Source organism: Gorilla gorilla, chromosome 13 (genome assembly GCF_029281585.2).
Source record: "Gorilla gorilla gorilla isolate KB3781 chromosome 13, NHGRI_mGorGor1-v2.1_pri, whole genome shotgun sequence".
NCBI lineage: Eukaryota > Metazoa > Chordata > Mammalia > Primates > Hominidae > Gorilla > Gorilla gorilla.
Window position 1 is genome coordinate 66,834,746 of NC_073237.2, and position 19,743 is coordinate 66,854,488.

At 41.9% G+C, this 19,743-nt stretch overlaps 1 protein-coding gene across 21 annotated transcripts in view; it reads right to left on the reverse strand.

Moving 5' to 3' along the window:
• Positions 1–19,743, reverse strand: part of TRPM3 (transient receptor potential cation channel subfamily M member 3) — a 903,328-nt gene that overhangs the window by 79,674 nt on the left and 803,911 nt on the right. For 7 of the 21 annotated variants that reach the window (XM_055350776.2, XM_055350780.2, XM_055350778.2 and 4 more), the window contains 6 exons: positions 17,096–17,236; positions 13,144–13,173; positions 11,977–12,266; positions 10,780–11,008; positions 7,530–7,697; positions 2,226–2,366 (listed from right to left, as the gene is read on the reverse strand). In XM_055350776.2, coding sequence (XP_055206751.1) covers positions 2,226–2,366; positions 7,530–7,697; positions 10,780–11,008; positions 11,977–12,266; positions 13,144–13,173; positions 17,096–17,236 — 999 coding nt within the window. Of the gene's footprint in view, positions 1–2,225; positions 2,367–7,529; positions 7,698–10,779; positions 11,009–11,976; positions 12,267–13,143; positions 13,174–17,095; positions 17,237–17,385; positions 17,422–19,743 lie in introns of all 21 variants that reach the window. The other 14 variants (XM_055350774.2, XM_055350779.2, XM_031014483.3 and 11 more) reach the window with 3 other exon arrangements.

A 19,743-nucleotide genomic window follows, 5' to 3' on the forward strand; every position in this document is an offset into this window, starting at 1 on the left:
CCAATTATTTATGGACGCTAAAATTTGAATATGTGTTTCAAGTATTCCTTTCCAAATTTTATTTCAACCCTTTAAAAATGTAAAAACCATTCTCAGTTCGCAGGCCACAATCACAGGCCATGGGTTGAATTTGGCTCAAGAGCTATATTATCTTGGGCTGGGCGCCGTGGCTATTGCCTGTAATCCCAGCACTTTGGTAGGCTGAGGCAGGCCCATAGCTTGAGGCCAGCAGTTCAAGACGAGCCTGGCCAACGTGGCAAAACCCCATCTCTACTAAAAATACAAAAATTAATTAGCCAGGTGTGGTGGTGAACACCTGTAATCCCAGCTACTCGGGAGGCTGAGACATGAGACTCACTTGAATCCAGGAGATGGAGGTTGCAGTGAGCCAAGATTGCACCACTGCACTCCAGCCTGGGTGACAGAGTAAGACTTTGTCTCCTAAATAAATAAATATTATCTTGATAAAATAGTTGTTAGGATTACAAAGAGTACTTAAATAATAGTACCTAGAACATTGCCTCAAACTTAGTAGGTGCTCAATAAAAGATATTATTTTTGTTGAGTGGATGTATGAACACAACACTGATTATCTATTGCTGTGCAACGTGAATAGCCTAGAAGAAACAATAGTCACAGTTACATTGTACTTATATGTCAAGGAACTGTTCTACGTGCTTCACATGTTTTAACACATTTAATCTTCATTAAATCCTATAAAATCGGAACTACTATTATTGGCATCTTAAGAAAACTGTGGACAGAAGGGGAAATTAAGTTGTTTGAGGGCACACGGTAAGAGGTGCAGATGGGATTCCCACCCAGGCTGTCTGATTCCAAAGTCCACGCTTGTCACCACTAAGCTGTTTTCTGCAAGGTTAAAAATAATATAGAGCTGTATAAAATATATGAATAGAAACGATTTTTGCATGCCTCAGTTATTTTTGGGGGGAGAGAATTTTTCTCTTTTCCTAACATTGATAAATTTGAATTTTTAGTTCACTGAAAACATCTAATAAATATTTATATTTCGATAATATCCTATCTTTTCTCAAGACCACACTTTAAAGTGGTAGTTTCCGAATGGTGGCAATTTTATCCCACAAGGGAACATTTAGCAATGTCTGGAGACATTTTGATTGTCATACTTGGGGGATGAAGAGTTGCCACTGAGTAGAGGCCAGGGATGCTGTAAAACATGCTACCTGTTGGGGACAGCCCCCCACAATGAAGAATTATCCTGCCCTAAATGTCAATAGCACTGAAGTAGAGAAACCCAGCTTTAAAGTCAATGTTAAGTGTTAGCACACAGGACCACGTGAAAAGCACCTCATCTGGTCATTTGAGTCATTTTGGCCTCAGATTCAGATTATCCTGTTGCTGACTCAAATGACTGCTACACAGCTGGTTGTGGAAAGGGCTAAAAATACAGATGCACTATCCTTCATCTGGCACAGTTCCACCGTGGCTGGAAAGAATCGGAGATGACCTGGGCCAAAAGCTCATCTTAAAAAAAAAAAAAAATCACTGAACAGTAGAAGTAGAGAACCAATAATTGAACCATTTCTACCATATCAGGAGGTCATTTCGGGGACAATCCACTCTTTTGTAGGCAGAAAACATTTACAGGATGTGCATACTAAACAATATTTGCCATGACTGTAGGTTGCCTTTGAGGAGTTTTTGCTGCTGTGGTTTGCATATTGTTAATTGTGTTGGAACAAGAAGGGTTGTTTGATGACACTAGCAGACTGTGAGTAGTTACACATGCACACACACACACGCATACACACACTACCTTCTTTAGTGGTGTTACTTCCACACTCTCCTCACTCCTTACCCACCAAAAGTACCCCCAAATCCAGGACTGGCATCTAAAATGGGCAACTGTGATCTAGCCCTTATCCATTCAAAACAAGGAAGTATTTCGGAAAAGAACATCTACTTTCCTGTTAGGCAAGACTCATACTCATCTCACCTCTATTTCTGTTAGTTCTCACCTCCACCATTTCCTTTACTTTCTGAGAGGAGGCAAAATGTGGCCTGTGAAAGCTGCCTAACAAACGCCACAAATCTTGCAGAGCTATTGAAAAAGCAAGGTCACAGAACTTGCACTCCTGTGTGTGGCACTTATGACTTGCAGAGAAAACCACACAGATGCATGAGAAATGGACGTTGGCTCCTTGTGGCCATCCACTAGGAAGGAGAAAAGGAAATGTGCTTACTGTGTAGAACCAGAACTTCACAATGGGTGCATTGTAGAATTCATAGATTTTTCTGCCGAGGGGGATTAACCGGTGCCTGCTCTGAACTTCCTCTTCATCCTTCTTCCTGGAGGACTCCCCGTTGTTTCGTCCCAACATTGCCTATGTTGGAAGAGAATCGATACCATCATGACAGGGCTCTGGAGAGCATGTTGTTCAATGTGCTCACTTTACAGATGAGGAAAGGATGCTCATAGAACCTAAGACCCCAAGTCCCCAGAGATTTAGAGGTTGTACCTTCCCTAAGAGTGCATTTGCACTACACGTATAATCTGTGAATACCCTTTGCCTGAGATGGAAGGCCTTGGGTATATTTCTTGACCATTCTCTTCTCTTCCACCCTGGGACTTCTAGATGATGTGGGTTATAGACGATACCCAGAGTCCAGAGAGGAAGAAACAGTGTAGCCTGGGAAGGCCAGGCTTCAGGAATCTATTCTTCCTCCCCACCTGCTCTCTTTCTATATATCATGAAACAGGCTAGATCTGGGTTCAAATTCTGTCTCTTCAGATGATAATGACCCTTAAATCTAAGGTAAATTGGACCAGCATACCTAATTTATCCAAAGGTTGTGAATACTCAGGAGGTAAACTATCTGCTGTGCCTGCAGTTAGTTAGGTTAGTGATATGGTTTGGCTCTGTGTCCCCACCCAAATCTCATCTTGAATTGTAATCCCCACATGTCAAGGGAGGGACCTGGTGAGAGGTGATTGGATCATGGGGGCAGTTTCCCCTATGCTGTTCTCGTGATAGTGAGTTCTCATGAGAACTGATGGTTTTAAAGTGTGGCACTTCCTCGGTCTGTCACTCTCTCTCTCCTGCCACCATATAAGACATGCCTTGCTTCCCCTTTGCCTTCCACCATGATTGTGAGTTTCCCAAGGTCTCTTCAGCCATGCAGAACTGTGAGTCAATTAAACCTCTTTGGTTTATAAATTACCCAGTCTCAGGTGGTATCTTTATGGCCATGTGAAAACGGGACTAAAACAGTTAGGGACATCTCCCTGACCCTTAGGCATGTGCCTTGGTTCCCTAATTTTAAACACTGTAAATCCTGAATTACTGCTGGTACTAGTTTTATGGAAGTTCCTGTGAACACTGCCTTCCTCTGCAACTACGTGGGACTAGGAGAAGGATTCCATTCAGGCCTGACCTGGAGAGGTCCTCATCTCTAAGCTGCTGGAAATTTCCTTGAGAACAGAATCATTTCCTTTTCATTCATGACAACAGTAGCAGTGACAACTATAATGACTTAACTGAGAAAGAGTTCCAGGCCCTGGGTCACTCAGATGGGAGACTGAATCCTAACTCAGACACTTCAAATTGGTGGCACCATGGGAAAGGTTTTTAACCACTCTGAGACTTAGTTTCTTTAACTGTAAAATGAGGGTAATAAAGTACTCACTATAGGGTTGGCCTACAAGTCAGGTAGCATCTGACACTTAATAAGTGCTCAGTAAACACTAGCTAGGCTTTAAAGTGAACTGAGACCTTCTTAGACACTCCTGACTAAAATGATCTAGTTGAGATCACTCACTCACTAGAACAAAAAAGTGTTATTAGAATCTATAACAGCATAATTTCTTGACTTTAATTCTTCACTACTGTTCTAACACAAAGCTAGTTTCACAAAGTTTGGAGATTTTTATTACATGTGAAGACAGGGTAAGACTTTATAACTTCAGGACTGACAAGGATTTGGGGCAAGACAGAGTACTGGCAAACAAGCTTAAAGTTGAGAGAGCTCATTATAGAAACAATGCATTAGTTTCGAAGTTGAGAATAGAGACAATCCTAGATAATTCTGGCTTAAAACCACTTTACCTAAAGTATACAAATATTAGTTTCAACTACTTGGTTCATTACCTCAAATATCCACTTTACTCAATTATGTAATAATCACAAATGATTGACCTGTAACCAATAGGATTTCTGGAGAAGGTAACTTCCATTCCTTTGTGGACTCCGGCTGGAAAAGTCCCTTGGGTTAATAAAGTTAGATTCCATACTAAGACTTATTGAAGTATGTATTTTCATCATTGAGTGGAGTAAATCTTTCTGATGGACATGGCACACTAGACTGTGATAGAGTTCTATAAATATTGATCATTGACCTCAAGAAACTCTGAGGTTACATGACATTTGGCTGTGTATAATTTATGTAACATAATTATCATGCCTCTGTTCTGCTTATTTATATGCTTGAGAATCTAATGCTATTTGCGGACACACTGAGATGAGAGTAAAGACAGCCAGAAGGTTTTTAGGCATCTTGGAGAGTGGCATTTTGGGGTAACTTCTGGGGATGGTGACTTTCCCAACAGAGCTATAGACATGCCCTGGGTCTGTGGACTTGTGGGGACTTTATTAGGCAAAGTGGAGACATTTATCCAGCACTGCATTCAAAACAAAAATAAAAACCTGTTTTGCCTTTATTATTCAGATATATTCCAGCATGAATGCATTTGTAAAAGGCTTGTCTTTCATGGGTTTAAGTAAAGCATTTTTGACATTTCATTAATTCCAGCCTAAGCAGCTTAACTTGTGATTTTGTTTATGTCTTCTCTCTGTATTCAGACATTTCCTTTGACATTCCTTAAAGCAGAATCTAACAGGGTCAAATATAGACAAAACTGCACAGCATGATTTGAGAATCTATGCTGGCTAGACACAGATGTCAAGGCTGAGAAAGTTCTTTTGAGGTGAACTAAACTACTAAAAGCTACAAAAATGGAGTGAATTGAGGTTGATATTTTCATGTGTCGTTTTGGAAGGGCCAAAGGAAAATGTCCCATTCCAAGAGAGGATATACTGGTTTAACACAGAAGCTCAAATATCAATCCCATAAAAGGAGGGGAAGTGCCAATGAGCTGCACTCTGCAGTTCTGTCCAAGTTCTGTCCACTGACCAGTGCCTGAGCAGTGACAGAATTTGCCATCAGAGTCAAGGGAAGGGTCCACTTTACAGACAACTGCTGTCCAGCCCTGAGTTTGCCAGGCCACATGTCCTTTCCTTCTTTCCTTCTCCCTGCTGTTTCTGCCTGTGGAGAAGAGGCTTGGGCAGCAAAGCTCTTGCAGAACCTTCTACTGGGCTCTTAGTAAACAATGCCAGGGTCTATTCTCTTGTTACTAAACTTTGCTCTTAGTCTAGAGATGCATCTCTTATGGTGGCTCCTTGAAGGATCAGGTTCTCAAAGCTCTAGGCTGAGCAGGGGAAGCTACCTCCCTTTGCTTTCTTCCTTGAGACCCAACCAGAGAGAAGGCTGATTCAGTTTCTGGATGTCTTCCTAGGATGTGTGCTGATGTCAGGACTGTGCCACACTTGACTTTGGAGGCTCATTCATCACTGTTGGATTCTTTCTGCTACATGATGGACCAAATCGGCTGAGTGGCCACACTTGAGACTAGAGAGACATTCTCTCTCACCCTTAACCTATTGTCTAAAAGTGTGGCTGATGGAGTCTATATGCCTGGGTTCTAATCTTAGCTTTGCCATGAACAGGCTGGGTATCCTTGAGCAATTTAACCTCTATGAGTGTCGGCTTCCTCATTTGTAAAATGGGGATTAGGACTGGGTGTGGTGGCTCACGCCTGTAATCCCAGCACTATGGGAGGCCAAGGCTAGAAGACTGCTTGAAACCAGGAGTTCAAGATTAGCCTGGGCAATCTCTTAAAAAAAAAAAAAAAAAAGGCCAGGTGTTGTGGTGTGCACCTGCATTCCCAGCTACTTGGGAGGCTGAGGTGTGAGGATCCCTTGAGCCCAGGGGATCCCTTTAATCCCACTGAGGTTACACTGAGCTATAATCACACCATTTTACTCTAGCCTGGGTGATAGAGTGAGAGACCCTGTCTCTAAAAATAAATAAATAAATAAAATGGGGATAATAATAGTGCCTATCTTGTGGGACTTTTGTGAGGATTCCATTAGTAAGTATGTGTAAAGCACTTAGCACTGTTACAACAGTATTAGTTCACAGTGTGCCAGTCTCCAATATAAGTAGTTTACAGGCACATTTTTTACACTAGACAACTACTTGTGAAGTAGACAACATTATTGTTCCTGTGTTTGAGGTTAAAAAATTGTGCCCAAGGTCACACAGCAAGTAGGTAATGGGGCAGGATTCTGGCTACAGAGCACATGTTCAGCTGAAATATCCAATAAAGGTTCAGTATTACTATTGCCAATTTTCTTCTAATGATCAAACTATTATATTCTATTCAGAGGACAAAATTATGGTGAGATTGTTAAGGGAAGACAGTCATCTGTTACAGAGCTGAGCCGACTCCTCCACAGATTTTTATACAAATCCTCAAACTGAAACAAAAGTTGGCCTTTCATTCAGTAAATCAGGGATTGTGTCTGCAAATAGATCTTTAGGAGAAGCCTACTGGAAGCAAATATTGTTTACCTGCAGGAGAAACAATTCACACTGCTGTCCTACTAGGATAATAATGCAAAGGCCTTTTGTCACCTGAGCAAAACTAATTTGTGATTTCACCCCTTATAGCTTCTGGGTCACTACAGCGATGGTCATTGGTGGGGGTGGTGAGGGAGGGTGAGGCATATTGAGAAAGTCCTTATGGAGCTGTTGCTTGATGACTTCCAAGCTATGAAGCCTTGTTCGTCCCTTTAACAGAATGTGATATTTTTAGCCTCTGCACATGAGCCAGTGGCAGTCACGCTGCTCAGGCGGGGGTTGCAAGAAGCTGTCCCATGTCCAGCTGCCCCCTTCCCTCTACAGAACAAAGCCTCTATGCTCTATAATTATATGAGGAAGAGCTAATAAAAGCTTTGCATACAAACCTCAAAATTCAATTAGTGCTGTAATTGTGAGCCTGACCCTGAAGACAGATACAGGCTTAGCTTCTGATCCGCAGAACAGTACCAGCTCAGTGGAGCCGGCTGCTCTCAAATCATGGATTCCCTTTCCTTCTCTGCGTGCTGAGACAGACACATCATCTGGTTGTTTAAAAAGCTTTGCTTGTTTGGAAAATGTAGAGTGTCTTGCTTTAGAATTTCATTGGTTTGTCCTGCACCACTAGCTGGCTGCAAGATTTCACATATGGGTGGACCCTATGGTCATGCTATTTACACTTTCCCAATACCCTGGTCTCAATACTGAAATGAAAGCACTCCATGATTAAACCTGGTGGAAGGCTGGGAACAGATGTCTGACCTAAGGAGTTACTGAATCTTGAGCATATTGGTGGGACAAGTGGATTAGGAATTCTGCCCATAGAGAATAACTGTGCAGTGTTTTCTTACTGTGAGCTCCATGTCCTCTTCCTCTTTTTCCTTTGTGGGCTTCTCTGGTTCTTCTGCCTCCTTCTCTTGGAGGTGGATTTCCTGGGCCTGAGACATATAGGGCATGTCGTCTTTGTTCTTGAACTCCAAGCTGAGAATTGAAGGAGGAAGTAGAATTCCCAGAATTACCTAAAGTAATAATAATGATAATAATAATAATCACATTTAAAGGATTAAGATTAGGGTGGTTGTTTAGAATCAGAGAGCCTGAGGTATGGGGTATAAGAGTGTGTGCGTGTGTGTGTGTACACGTGCACACACAGTTGTTATATGCTCTGTGGGGGACCTGGACATCTGAGTAACTAACATACTAACATATTAATACTAAGAGGATCATTTTGTCCCATCTAGGAAATATTTTGCACAGCTCAGTCTCATTTTTGGAGGAAAAAAGCATTTTGCCCAAATTTGTCTTACCCAATTAACACCCACTTTGCATGTGGGTAACAGAGGAAAAAGAGACTCTATTTAAGGCAAAAGTGGGAAAGAATTCAGATTTACATTTAGCCATTAGACAGCGCTTGATTTTGACTGTGAAATCAATTCATACATCTGTCCATTGGCATTTTTTTTTTTGCTAATGTGTCAAGTGGAGTGGATTATGTGTTATCTGATTATCTCTGCAAAAAAAAAAAAAAAAATGCTGTCCTAAGTTGACCTTGAGAGAATACATGTAGGAAAGCATTTAATTCATTTTAGGGCATCTTCCTGGTATTTGCTACAAGAACAGCAGAAACACAAACACACATACACACACACACACACCCCAGTGGGCTCCGTATGTGCTGAGAGAGTCCCCTTACACACAAGCCCCAGGAGAAGCCAGCGCTGTATTTCTCTCATGTATAAACATTACGCATAAATCTATGCAAGGACACTAAATACGGAAGCCTTTCTTCTGAGAGGGCGGTCTCATTCTTCAGAATGAACAAGTGTGTTTCTGCATGATAATACTGATGTCTGACTGTATTCCCCAAGTCCTCTCTCACCTCTTCTCTCAATCCTAAAACAATTCTGGGGCACAAGACTTCTGAAGATGAACCTCCTTGAAGAAACTGCTCCAAGGTGAGGGGCTAAGACCCCTCTGAAGGGTCAGTAAAAATGATCCTCAAGTAATGAGGCAGGAACAGTCCTTGCTTGAATGCCCACAGGGACGCCAAAGTAGTTCAGGGAAAATGGCTGTGAACTCATGATGCTGAATTCTGGGTGCCTGGCCGGCCTATGAAGGCTCAGGTGGCATGCTGGCATCTTCAGGGGACATGACACCCTGTCCTCGGAGCTGAGAGCCAGCTTGGCTCCCTTCCTGAGGCCAGGCTTGGCGGTCACCAGCAGTGTGGCTATGGAGTGCCCATGACCCACATCACAGAACCTTTCTGTGACTCTAGGCCAAGAGCCCACAGGAAGAGTGGTATGGAGAAGGGGTATTGGTCCCATAAAATGGTGGGTGTCAGGGGCAGGGGTGAGGTTGGGGAGGGGAGGAAATGGGAAATGGGGCCATATAGGCCAAAGGGAACAAAGTTGCAGATATGTAGGATGAGTATGTACCATACAGATGTAATGTACAATATGAGGACTCTAGCTGAAATGTTGTACTGTATACTGGAAATATGCTAAGAGAGTAGATTTCAGGTGCTCTTACACACACAGGGAAGGGTAATGAGGCAAGATGATGGATATGTTAATTTGCTTGACTAGAGTGACCATTTCACTATGTATATCAAAACATCATGTTGTGGCTGGGTGCCAGTGGTTCATGCCTGTAATCCCAGCACTTTGGGAGGCCAAAGCGGGTGGATCACTTGAGGTCAGGAGTTCAAGACCAGGCTGACCAACATGATGAAACCCCGTCTGTACTAGAAATACAAAAATTAGCCAGGCATGGTGGCTTGTGCCTATAATCCCAGCTACTCGGGAGGCTGAGGTAGGAGAATCGCTTGAACCTGGGAGGTGGAGGTTGCAGTGAGCCAAGATCACACCACTGCACTCCAGCCTGGGTGACAGAGCAAGACCTTGTCTCAAAAAAAAAAAAAAAAAAAGGCCGGGCGCGGTGGCTCACGCCTGTAATCCCAGCACTTTGGGAGGCCGAGGCGGGTGGATCACGAGGTCAGGAGATCGAGACCATCCTGGCTAACACGGTGAAACCCCGTCTCTACTAAAAATACTAAAAATTAGCCGGGCGTGGTGGCGGGCGCCTGTAGTCCCAGCTCCTCGGGAGGCTGAGGCAGGAGAATGGCGTGAACCCAGGAGGCGGAGCTTGCAGTGAGCCGAGATCGCGCCACTGCACTCCAGCCTGGGCGACAGAGCGAGACTCCGTCTCAAAAAAAAAAAAAAAAAAAAACACCAAAAAACTCTCAAAAAACCCATCTTGTTGTATACCTTAAATTAAAACAAACAAAAAACTCCCCATATTCTTTCAGTCTTCCATCTCCCATTTTTTTCTTTCTTTTCCTTTTTCAGTTTCACATTTTCCTTGAAAAACACTGAAAAGAACATAAAAAAAGCAAACGCTATACACCATCCTATTTCCCTTAAAAACAGTAACATCTCTTTCACAGTCCATTCAACCTCAAAGGTAACCACTGCGGACAATTTACTATGTGTCCTTCCTGATTTTTATAGGATAATTTATACAGACATAACTATACATAGACACATTAAAAATGGCCTCAGATTATATACAGTGGTCTGTGACTTGTTTTTCTTCATTTAAGAATAGATTAGGATTATCTAGCAATGGCTTTCCAAGTAAATCTATCTCAGTTTTATCTTAGTTTAAAAAGACCTCTCAAGCACATCTGGTAAGAGCCAATGTCTCTATGACATGATGCCAAGGAGGGCCAGGGGTTCAGGCACCCTCTGCAGTGACAGGTGGCTTAGGTGGGGACTCCTGGTGCAGCTGGCTTTGCTTGTGCAAATGGCAGCCCCTGCAGTACCTGTGCATGGCCATCCCCTTTGACTCCTCTGAAAAATGTTAATATCCAGGCATCCTCTATAGAGATGCTAATGCAGCAGGACCCAGGGGCAGGCCCCAGCCTCTACATGGAATAAACAAAACCAAGCAACACTCTACAGGATTCTGAGGCACAGTCAGGATTTAGAACCTCCCTCCTGAGATAAGAGGATGCCCAATTCCATGGCAGATTTTGGCTGGGAAAACTCTAACCCACCCGCTGGTCCTCATAGCCAGGAGGGCCTTATTGGGCGCGCTGACCTTGAGGCCTGAGTTCTTGCGCATGCGGAGCCGGCCCATCCACATGTCGGTGAGTAGCATCTGGCTGCACGTGTGCGCGATGAAGTCGCGGTGTTTGGCAGCAACCGCAAGCTGCAGGCACGTGGCGTTGCTCCAGTTCTTCAGCTCATACGTCAGCAGTTTCATGGCCAGCTGTTCGTCCTGCTTGTACGACTGGTCCAGGAGCTCCACAGCCAGCTGGCCAAAGTCTCTGAAAGACAGAATGGGTGGAAGAGTCCTTCAGGTCAGCTTGGAGACTTATAAGATAAAAGTGGACCTGCTGGCCAAACAGAAAATGGGGTCACTGGGTGATGTAGGTGTTTCATATGGGGTCTAGTCTGTTTGTAAATTCATCCAGCCAACATCCACTAAGCATCTACTATGTGCTGGATACCATGTATAGAACTGGGGGTATAAGTCAAACAATACATGATCTCTGTACTCAGGCCCTCAGATTCAGTCATATGAGTGTAGGAGGTGGAGCAAGCAATCAATAGAGTACAGTATGTCATTGTCATCTTTTTTTTTTTTTTTTTGAGACAGGGTCTCTCTCTGTTTCCCAGGCTGGAGTGCAGTGGAATGATCGTGGCTCACTGCAGCCTTGACCCCCTGGGCTCAAGAGATCCTCCCACCTTAGCTTCCTGAGCAGCTAGGACTACAGGCGTGCACCATCACACCCAGCTAATTTTTAATTTTTTTTTGGAGATGGGGTCTTGCTATGTTGCCCAGGCTGGTCTTAAACTTCTGGGCTCAAACGATCCACACACCTCAGCCTCCCAAAGTGCTGGGATTACAGGCACGAGTCACTGCACCAGGCAGTATGTCCTGTTAAATGTGTCAAACTTCGGTTCAAATTCCAGCCTTGCCACCACAAATGTGTGATCTAGGACAGGTTACTTAAATTCTCTGAGCCCCATTTTTCCTAGCTGAAAGAAGTGCATAACTACAGGGCCTACCTCATGGGGAAGTTGACAGGATGAAATGTTCCATGTTTCTATAGGTACCACCATCTGTGGCACTGTGCACAATAAAGGGGAATTGTTTGTGTCCATCCTGTGTGTGCATCACTGGGGTGATACTGACTTCCCTTAAAGTTCTGAGTAGCTCAGACTTTCCAGCACTGGGAGCCCACCTTTCCTCCTCTCCCCCTGACCAGCCCATTTTGCTGGGCGGACCCACCTGGAATTGTGATTCAGCTCCTGGGAAATGTCGTCAACCATGTCGTTCTCAGAGGCCTCATGAGCCATGGCTTTGCAGAGCTTGCAGGCCACCAGGGCCTTGGCCATGGCCTCCTCACCGTGCTGCCAGAAGAACAGGGCCATCTTCTGCCGCTTCATGAGGACAGCCCACACCATGAGCTCATGGAAAGGGAAGGGGAAGTGGTTAATCTCAGGATCATCCAAGTCAATGTCCACCTCTTCTTCACGTTTCTTGGTTGTCTTTCTTCCTCGCCTCAAGGGAATATCATCCTGTAATTACAGGGAAACCACACAGACTGAGTTAGAAATGAATTGGTTCATTTCAGCAAGTAGCAGTTGTATATCTTCTCCCAGCTAGCTCTGGGATCAATACTGAAATGAACTAGGCCAGCTCCTGTCCTAAAAGAACTCACAAGCTCATCCATGCCCAACTTTAAAACAAGTGATGATAAATGCATAAGCATAGTGCTGAGGGAACATGTCAGTGTTACACTCTGATTAAAAAAATTATTTTTTAATGGGCCATTTTCTTTCTTTTTACTTCTGTCCATTTATTTCTTCAAAAGGTAATGTTTGTACCTAATGATGGACAGCACTACCCTTTTTGCTGAAAGGATAAGGACATCCTAGATTTTTATTTGCATATATGACAGTAACCACATGAACAAAAGATGGCAAATGGATAATTTATCTCAAGTTTCTGAATACCTATTGGATGCATTTCTGAAGTAGTTCTGGCCTTTAGACCTGTCACCACTTGTAAACACTCATGAATAGATTTTGATTACTAGAATTTATGTGCTTCCTTGGTTTTCAGGTTAGTATTTCAAATAGGATTTTTTTTGTTTGCATTGCAGGTATAACCTCATGGTGGAATTTTCAAAGGTGCTGTGAGCAACCCTTATGACACATTATATATATATTATTATATATATATAATATATACATACTATAGTATGTAGTATATATAGTATTACACATTATATATACTATATATTTATAGTATATATATATTTTATATATAGTATATATATTATGTGTATATACACTATATATTATTTTATATATATACTATATATGTAGCATATATATAATGGGTAATAAAGAGAATAAATCATTGACACTAATAATTTGGACAAACACTTACCTCCATTCCCAGCAGTTTCAAGGCTTTGGGCTGTTAAAAAAAATGTTGTGAACAAAGTTAGATCAGTTAGATCTTTCTTTCATAAAGGTAAGAAGAGTCCTATTATATATTTTTTGTTTTGTTTTGTTTTGTTTTTATTGAGACAAGGTCTCACTTTGTCACCTGAATTGGAGTGCAGAGGCATGATCATGGTTCACTGCAGCCTCAACCTCCTGGGCTCAAGTGATTCTCCTACTTCAGTGCCCCACGTAGCTGAGAGTACAGGTGCATGTTACCACGCTTGGCTAAGTTTTAAAAATGTTTTGTTGAGATGGGGTCTCACTATGTTGCCAGGCTGCTCTCAAACTCTTGGGCTCAAGTGGTCCTCCCACCTCAGCCTCCCAAAGTACTGGGATTATAGGCATGAGCCACCACACCCAGCCTCCAAGAGTCCTATTATATTTTAAACAGGTAATAGAAGAACACTATTGTACCATATAGCATTTATTTTATTTTGCTAAATAAAACACCACAAGAAGAACTGATTTATAGAAATTCCAAGAGAATTTTGGATTTGGTGATCTTAATGAATCTACAGAAAATGAGGAAACTAGCCAGGCATAATGAGATTGCCTGAGAATAGAGCCTGCAGGTTTATAATGTCTTTTGTGAACCAAGATTTCTTTCACCTTCTATAACCATCTTGTTTGGCTGACACCTTCACAACATGTAGTATTTGAACAAGTGCTTTGGTCTGAATGTTTTTGCCTCCCAAATTCGTATGTTGATATTCTAATTCCAAAGGTGATGGTATTAGGGGGGACACTTTCTGGGAGGTGATTAGATCAAGAGAGAAGAACCCTCAGGAATGGGATTAGTACCCTTATAAAAGAGGCTCAATGCAGCTCATTCACCCTTCTGCTGGATGAGGACACAGTGAGAAGGTGTCACTATGAATGAGGAAGCAGGCTCTCACCAGACACTAAATCTGCTCGTCCCTAGATATTGGACTTCCTACCCTCCAGAACTGTGAGAAATGAATTTCTGTTGTTATAAGACATCCTGCCGATGGTATTTTGTCATAGCAGCCTGAAAAGACGAAGACAAATGAACAAGGAAACCTTCTATCAAGCAGAATGAATCATGTATTTCTCAAACCTCTGAAAAGCCTCTATTATCTGGAGACTTGGGATATTATTCAGAAATATATTAATATGTTTAGATTCTTTATGCTGGCCGTTTCCCTGTGCTGCTGCACATCAGGGCAAGGGCGAGTGGGGCCAGAGGGCCTGTGCTGATGGTGGCAAAGGTGCTTAATAGCATGGAAAGTGTCAGCACACAGGAAGCATCATTGGCCATGCTGGGAATGCAAAACAGGCACAGGCTGAGTCGGAGAGAAAAGGCAACTCAGAAGAACACAGACCCTGATCTATATTTACCAGGAGGTAATACAAAATTACATCTCAGGGGCCAGGAATAACAATTTTAAGCTTTTAAATATTTCAGAATGGTTGGGCGCCATCTTGAAAGTTATTTGAGTAAATGGTAAGTGTACAGCACTTACAGTTCCTCCAAATTGTATTTGACTATTCATGTTAGGAACAGCTCAAACCGAATCTCTCTCTCTCTCTCTCTCATTTTTCTCTCTCTCTTTCAGCTTCTAAAATGACTACTAGGCTAATATCTATTTCATTTTTTTCTTATTTATAGTTACTGGTATTTTTTTAAAAATTCTGTTATATATATTTTTTCATTTTCAAACAAATCCCTGTTGTTAAATTTTAGGTATTTTCAAAGTTCTTTACTAGTTCCACAAAATGCTTTCAGAATCAGAAAAAAACTTTGTTAAATATAAAAATCATGGCTCCACACAGTGGCTCACACCTGTAATCCCAGCAGTTTGGGAGGCCAAGGTGGCAGGTGGATCACCTGAGGTCAAGAGTTTAAGACCACCCTGGCCAACATGGCGAAACCCCTTCTCTACTAAAAAATACAAAAAATAGCTGAGTGTAGTGGCACATGCCTGTAATCCTGGCTACTCGGGAGGCTGAGGTAGGAGAATTGCTTGAACCTGGGAGATGGAGGTTGTAGTGAGCTGAGATCACACCACTGCACTCCAGTCTGGGCAACAGGGTGAGACTGCATCTCAAAAAAAAAAAAAAAAATCATGCCCACTACCAGCTAGAGCAGCAGTTCTCAGAATGTGACCCATGGGTCATGAGGGTCCCTGAAACATTTTGAGAGGGTGTGTAAAGTCAAAGCTATTTTCATAATAGTACTAAGATGTAATTGGGTTTGGCACCATCTTGACATTTGTACTAATGGTGCAAAAGCAGTGGTGAGTAAAGCTGCTGGGTGCCTTGGCAAGAACAAAGGCAGTGGTACCCACCTTTACCAGATGTCATTAGACTCCAGTGTTACGCATTTGCAGAAAGCAAATGCAACCGTTTTACTTAGGAATGGCCTTGTTGAGGTCTAAAAGATGATTAACTTTATTAAATCCTTAACCTTGATTAACCGTCTTTTTACTGTTCTGTGGGATGAAATAGGAAGTATGCCCCTAAAATAGTTCTGCTGTATACCGAACTATTATGGGCTGTCCTGAGGAAATGAACTTATGCGATTGTTTGGATTGTATTATAGCCACTTTTTTTTCATGGAATATAATTTTTACTTGAAGGACTGATTGGCAGATGGACTAAGGTTATGTAGACTTGGACCTTTGGCAGATGTTTTTGGAATGACCAAAGTGAGGCTGTTATTTCAAGGAAAGCAACTGATAGTATTTGTTGCCAATGACAAAATTCAAACTTTTAAGAAAAAAATTGGGATTCTGGAAAACTTCTATGTACTCCCCCCACCTCCACCGTGACTTTGACAGCTTTTCAGTACTGAAAGACATTTCCCATGAGATAGAGGTGATACTAATGAAATTGTATAATAAAATGTGTCAATATTTGGAAGAGCTGCATACCTTAACAAACTAATAATTTTCCATGACCAATCTATGATGTTACAAGATCCATCAAAGTACAAGATAGGCCATTGGATTTTACTTTGTTATTATTTTATTGTATTGTTTTAGAGTCAGAGTCTCACTATGTTGTCCAGGTTGCAGGGCAGGGGCTACTCACAGGCACTATAATAGTATAATACAGCCTCCAACTCCTGGGCTCAAGCGAGTCTCCTGCCTCAGCCCCCTTAGTAGATGGGACCATGGCTGGCTAGACTAGTGAATTTCAATGTAACAGAATTTGAAAAGTTCACTTACATGGTTTTAGATTTCACCTTGCAACTCATTTTTAAGAAACTGTTACTTATTAAATTTTGGTGTAGTATCAAAAAAAGGATATTTACAATTATATGTAAAGAGGGTTAAAATACTCCTTCCTTTGATATATTTGCTGTGTTTGTCATATATTTTTGTGGGGTCAGATTTTCTTTATATACTTTAACCAGAATATCCTACAATAGACTGAATCCACAAGTAGATATCTAGCCCTCTTCTATTAAGCTGGACATTACAGAAATTTGCAAAAGGTAAAAAATGCTCCTATTATGAACTTATCCTTTGTTTTTGAAAATATATTTTTGTTTGTAAACATGTTCTTTATGTTAACATATAATGGGATTCCTATGTTTAACTTAAAATGGATTAAATATTTTTAGAGTCTCCATTTAAATTTCTAACATGGTAAATAAATACCGATAGGTAGAATTCCCATAGATAAAAGCTCCTTGAGATTCTCAACAATTTTTAAAGGTATAAAGACCCAAAACCTGGAAAACTGCTGAGTTTAATAATATCAATGATAAGATTAATTTGAATTTCATTACTTTTCTTTGATTGTTTAGGTTCACTCTCAGCGCAATTTTCTGATTTTAATTCCCCTTGGAGACAAAGAAGCCACAACCCAAATCCCATACACCCTAGTCCTCCCAGGAAGGGCCCCGAATTTGCAGCCAGCCTCACCCTCTTGGGGCCGAAGAGGTTGTGGTAGAGGGTCCGGAAGCGCTTGCGCGTGTAGTTGCAGCGATAAGCCCCGCCCATCAGGTACTCGATCACCAGGCCGATGTCAATCAGGCTGATTCTGTAGTCTGGGGGCAGGTTCCCCTATCAGGGTAGAATGAAACAAACAGACAAATCCAAAAGATAACGTGGTTTACTAGGGATTCTAGTTCACGTATTCTGTAACTAGAGTAAAAAAAAATAATGAAAAAAGAAACATATGAATGTATTATTATGCTGGTTAATTAATTCACCTTAAAATAGATCCAACCGAAACCTGGATACTCTCGCTTGGAAAGAAGACATAAGTTAAATAAGAAGATGCAGTAATCGTCGGCAATAATAGAAAATCAAAATATTTATTCAAGTCTTCAGCTGGGGAGAAAAAAACACCAGTGTAGAAGAAAGAAACACAAGGCTAGACAGGGCAAATGCTATCACTCCCAGGCACTAGGAACTAGGTTTCCCCAGATGCTCCCCAAGCCCGCATTTCTGCCTCTGACCCAGGCCTGTTACCACTCTCTTGATATCATTTGGTTTCTACCACTCTTTAAAGGAAGACTCCTTTCAGAAGATGAGTGTCATTACCAGAGCCTCCATCAGCTGGGATTTTAGGACTCAGGTCTCCTTTAATACAAAACCTCTATCCATAATTTTAAAAAATTGACACTTTTTTCATAAAAGAAGAGCAATATTTAGGGAGGGGATTTTGGGTGTCAGGATGAGGTTGTATATGAACATCCCTTGCATTTAAAGAGAAGGGGGAGAGAAATTGGAGAAGACATTTTTATCAATGGAGTATTTATTTTTCTAGAATTAAGGAGATTTTCATTTTTTCTTTTAAAGAGAGTAACATTTCTTAAAGATCTAGAGTTATGGTGTCTTTTTTAGCTGTTTGCCATCTATACATGCAAAAATAGTAAAGATTTTCTTATTATTTACTCATTACTGCTTTCTACTTCTAAAGTTTAGGTTCTTAAGAAAATTTTTGCTGTTAGGTCAAGGGAGAGTTAGTTCCATTTGTGAGAAAGTCTGAGTGCATAGTGAATTCCAAAGGTCATGATTAATCCACTCTCACTGCCTGGTAATAGCTCCTTCTTGTGGGAGAGCGCTCTATACCATGAATGGCTGGGTGTCACACTACTTAGGAAGCCTCATGCCCTTAGATCTATTTGGGACAGACACAGGGGGCTCTATCCACTTTTGTCCTTAATGAAGGACCCACCCAGGATGCTGTGTGAGATTTCTGCCACTTTACAGAAGACGTTCATTATGTATAGTGGTGGTTTTCCAACTTTGGTGGCATCAGAATACCCTGGGGAACTTGGTGACATTACAAACGGCTGGACTTTGTCTCACCTACTTCAATGTATCGGGGCCTCTGTGTCCTTGCCTAGCTCCTCAGGTGATTCTGATGCACACTCAAGTTTGTCAAACTGCTTGTCTACTCAGTAAGTTTCTGGTGGTAGTGATAGATTAGGCAGCAGAACTGGGAAATTCATAGTGTCAAAAGCTAATTGCTTTCAGTCAGAAATTAATTAAAATTTTTTTGCTAACCTGAGGGTAGGTTTTCAGTTGTCCTTACTCAGCTTTTCTATGGGCAACTGTATCCATTTGAAGGTTTTGGGATTCAGGATTAGAGGTATCCCGCTGCATCCTATCATTAAACCTATAGCTTTACATGTTTCTTGTTTGATTTATCTTTATATCCTGAGAGCCTCTTATAATATGCCTGGCATATGGTGGGCACTCAGAGTGTTTTTGTTGAAAATGTAAACCAGTAAAACAGTGAAATTAATTGATGTTGTTGGGATCAAGTCTGGGTTTGGGTTTTTGAGTATTATGTTCTCAGTAACAAAACCAAGTAGCCACAATCTGTTAGTCATCCCTGGTTGGAATAGCCCTAGTTCACTATGGAAATTTGCTTTGAAATACAGGTAATGCTGTATCTGGAATTCAGTGGCTATCCTCAATGGAATGAGAACAAAGGGATAGTAATTGAAGCACCAGCCTCAAGCATATAAGACTCCATTGCTGCTTTTTTTTTTTTTTTTTTTTTTTTTTTTTTTTTTTTTTTGAGACAGAGTTTCACTCTTGTTGCCCAGGCTGGAGTGCAATGGCATGATTTGGGCTCACTGCAACCTCTGCCTCCTGGGTTCAAGTGATTCTCCTGCCTCAGCCTCCCGAGTAGCTTGGACTACAGGTGTATGCCACCATGCCCAGCTAATTTTTGTATTTTTAGTAGAGACAGGGTTTTGCCATGTTGGCCAGGCTAGTCTCGAACTCCTGACCTCAGGTGATCCTCCCACCTCGGCCTCCCAAAGTGCTGGGATTACAGGTGTGAGCCACCATGCCCAGCCCATTGCTGCTTTTTAGACTTCTTGCTGTCCCCAGAATTAACTCCCACCCCATCCCACTGGGTTCTACCTCTCCCTTGGCTTCGGGTACATGGTAGGCTTGGGCATCTAACTGGAGCCAGCCAGGTAAAATGGGGCTGTGTGAAGGGCATCATATATGAGGTGGAACATTTTGAGACACAGACGCCTTCCGTCCTTGACCTTGGCCCTCCACAGCCTGATCTGGCATCCATTTGATGAGCTGAATAGTCCCTT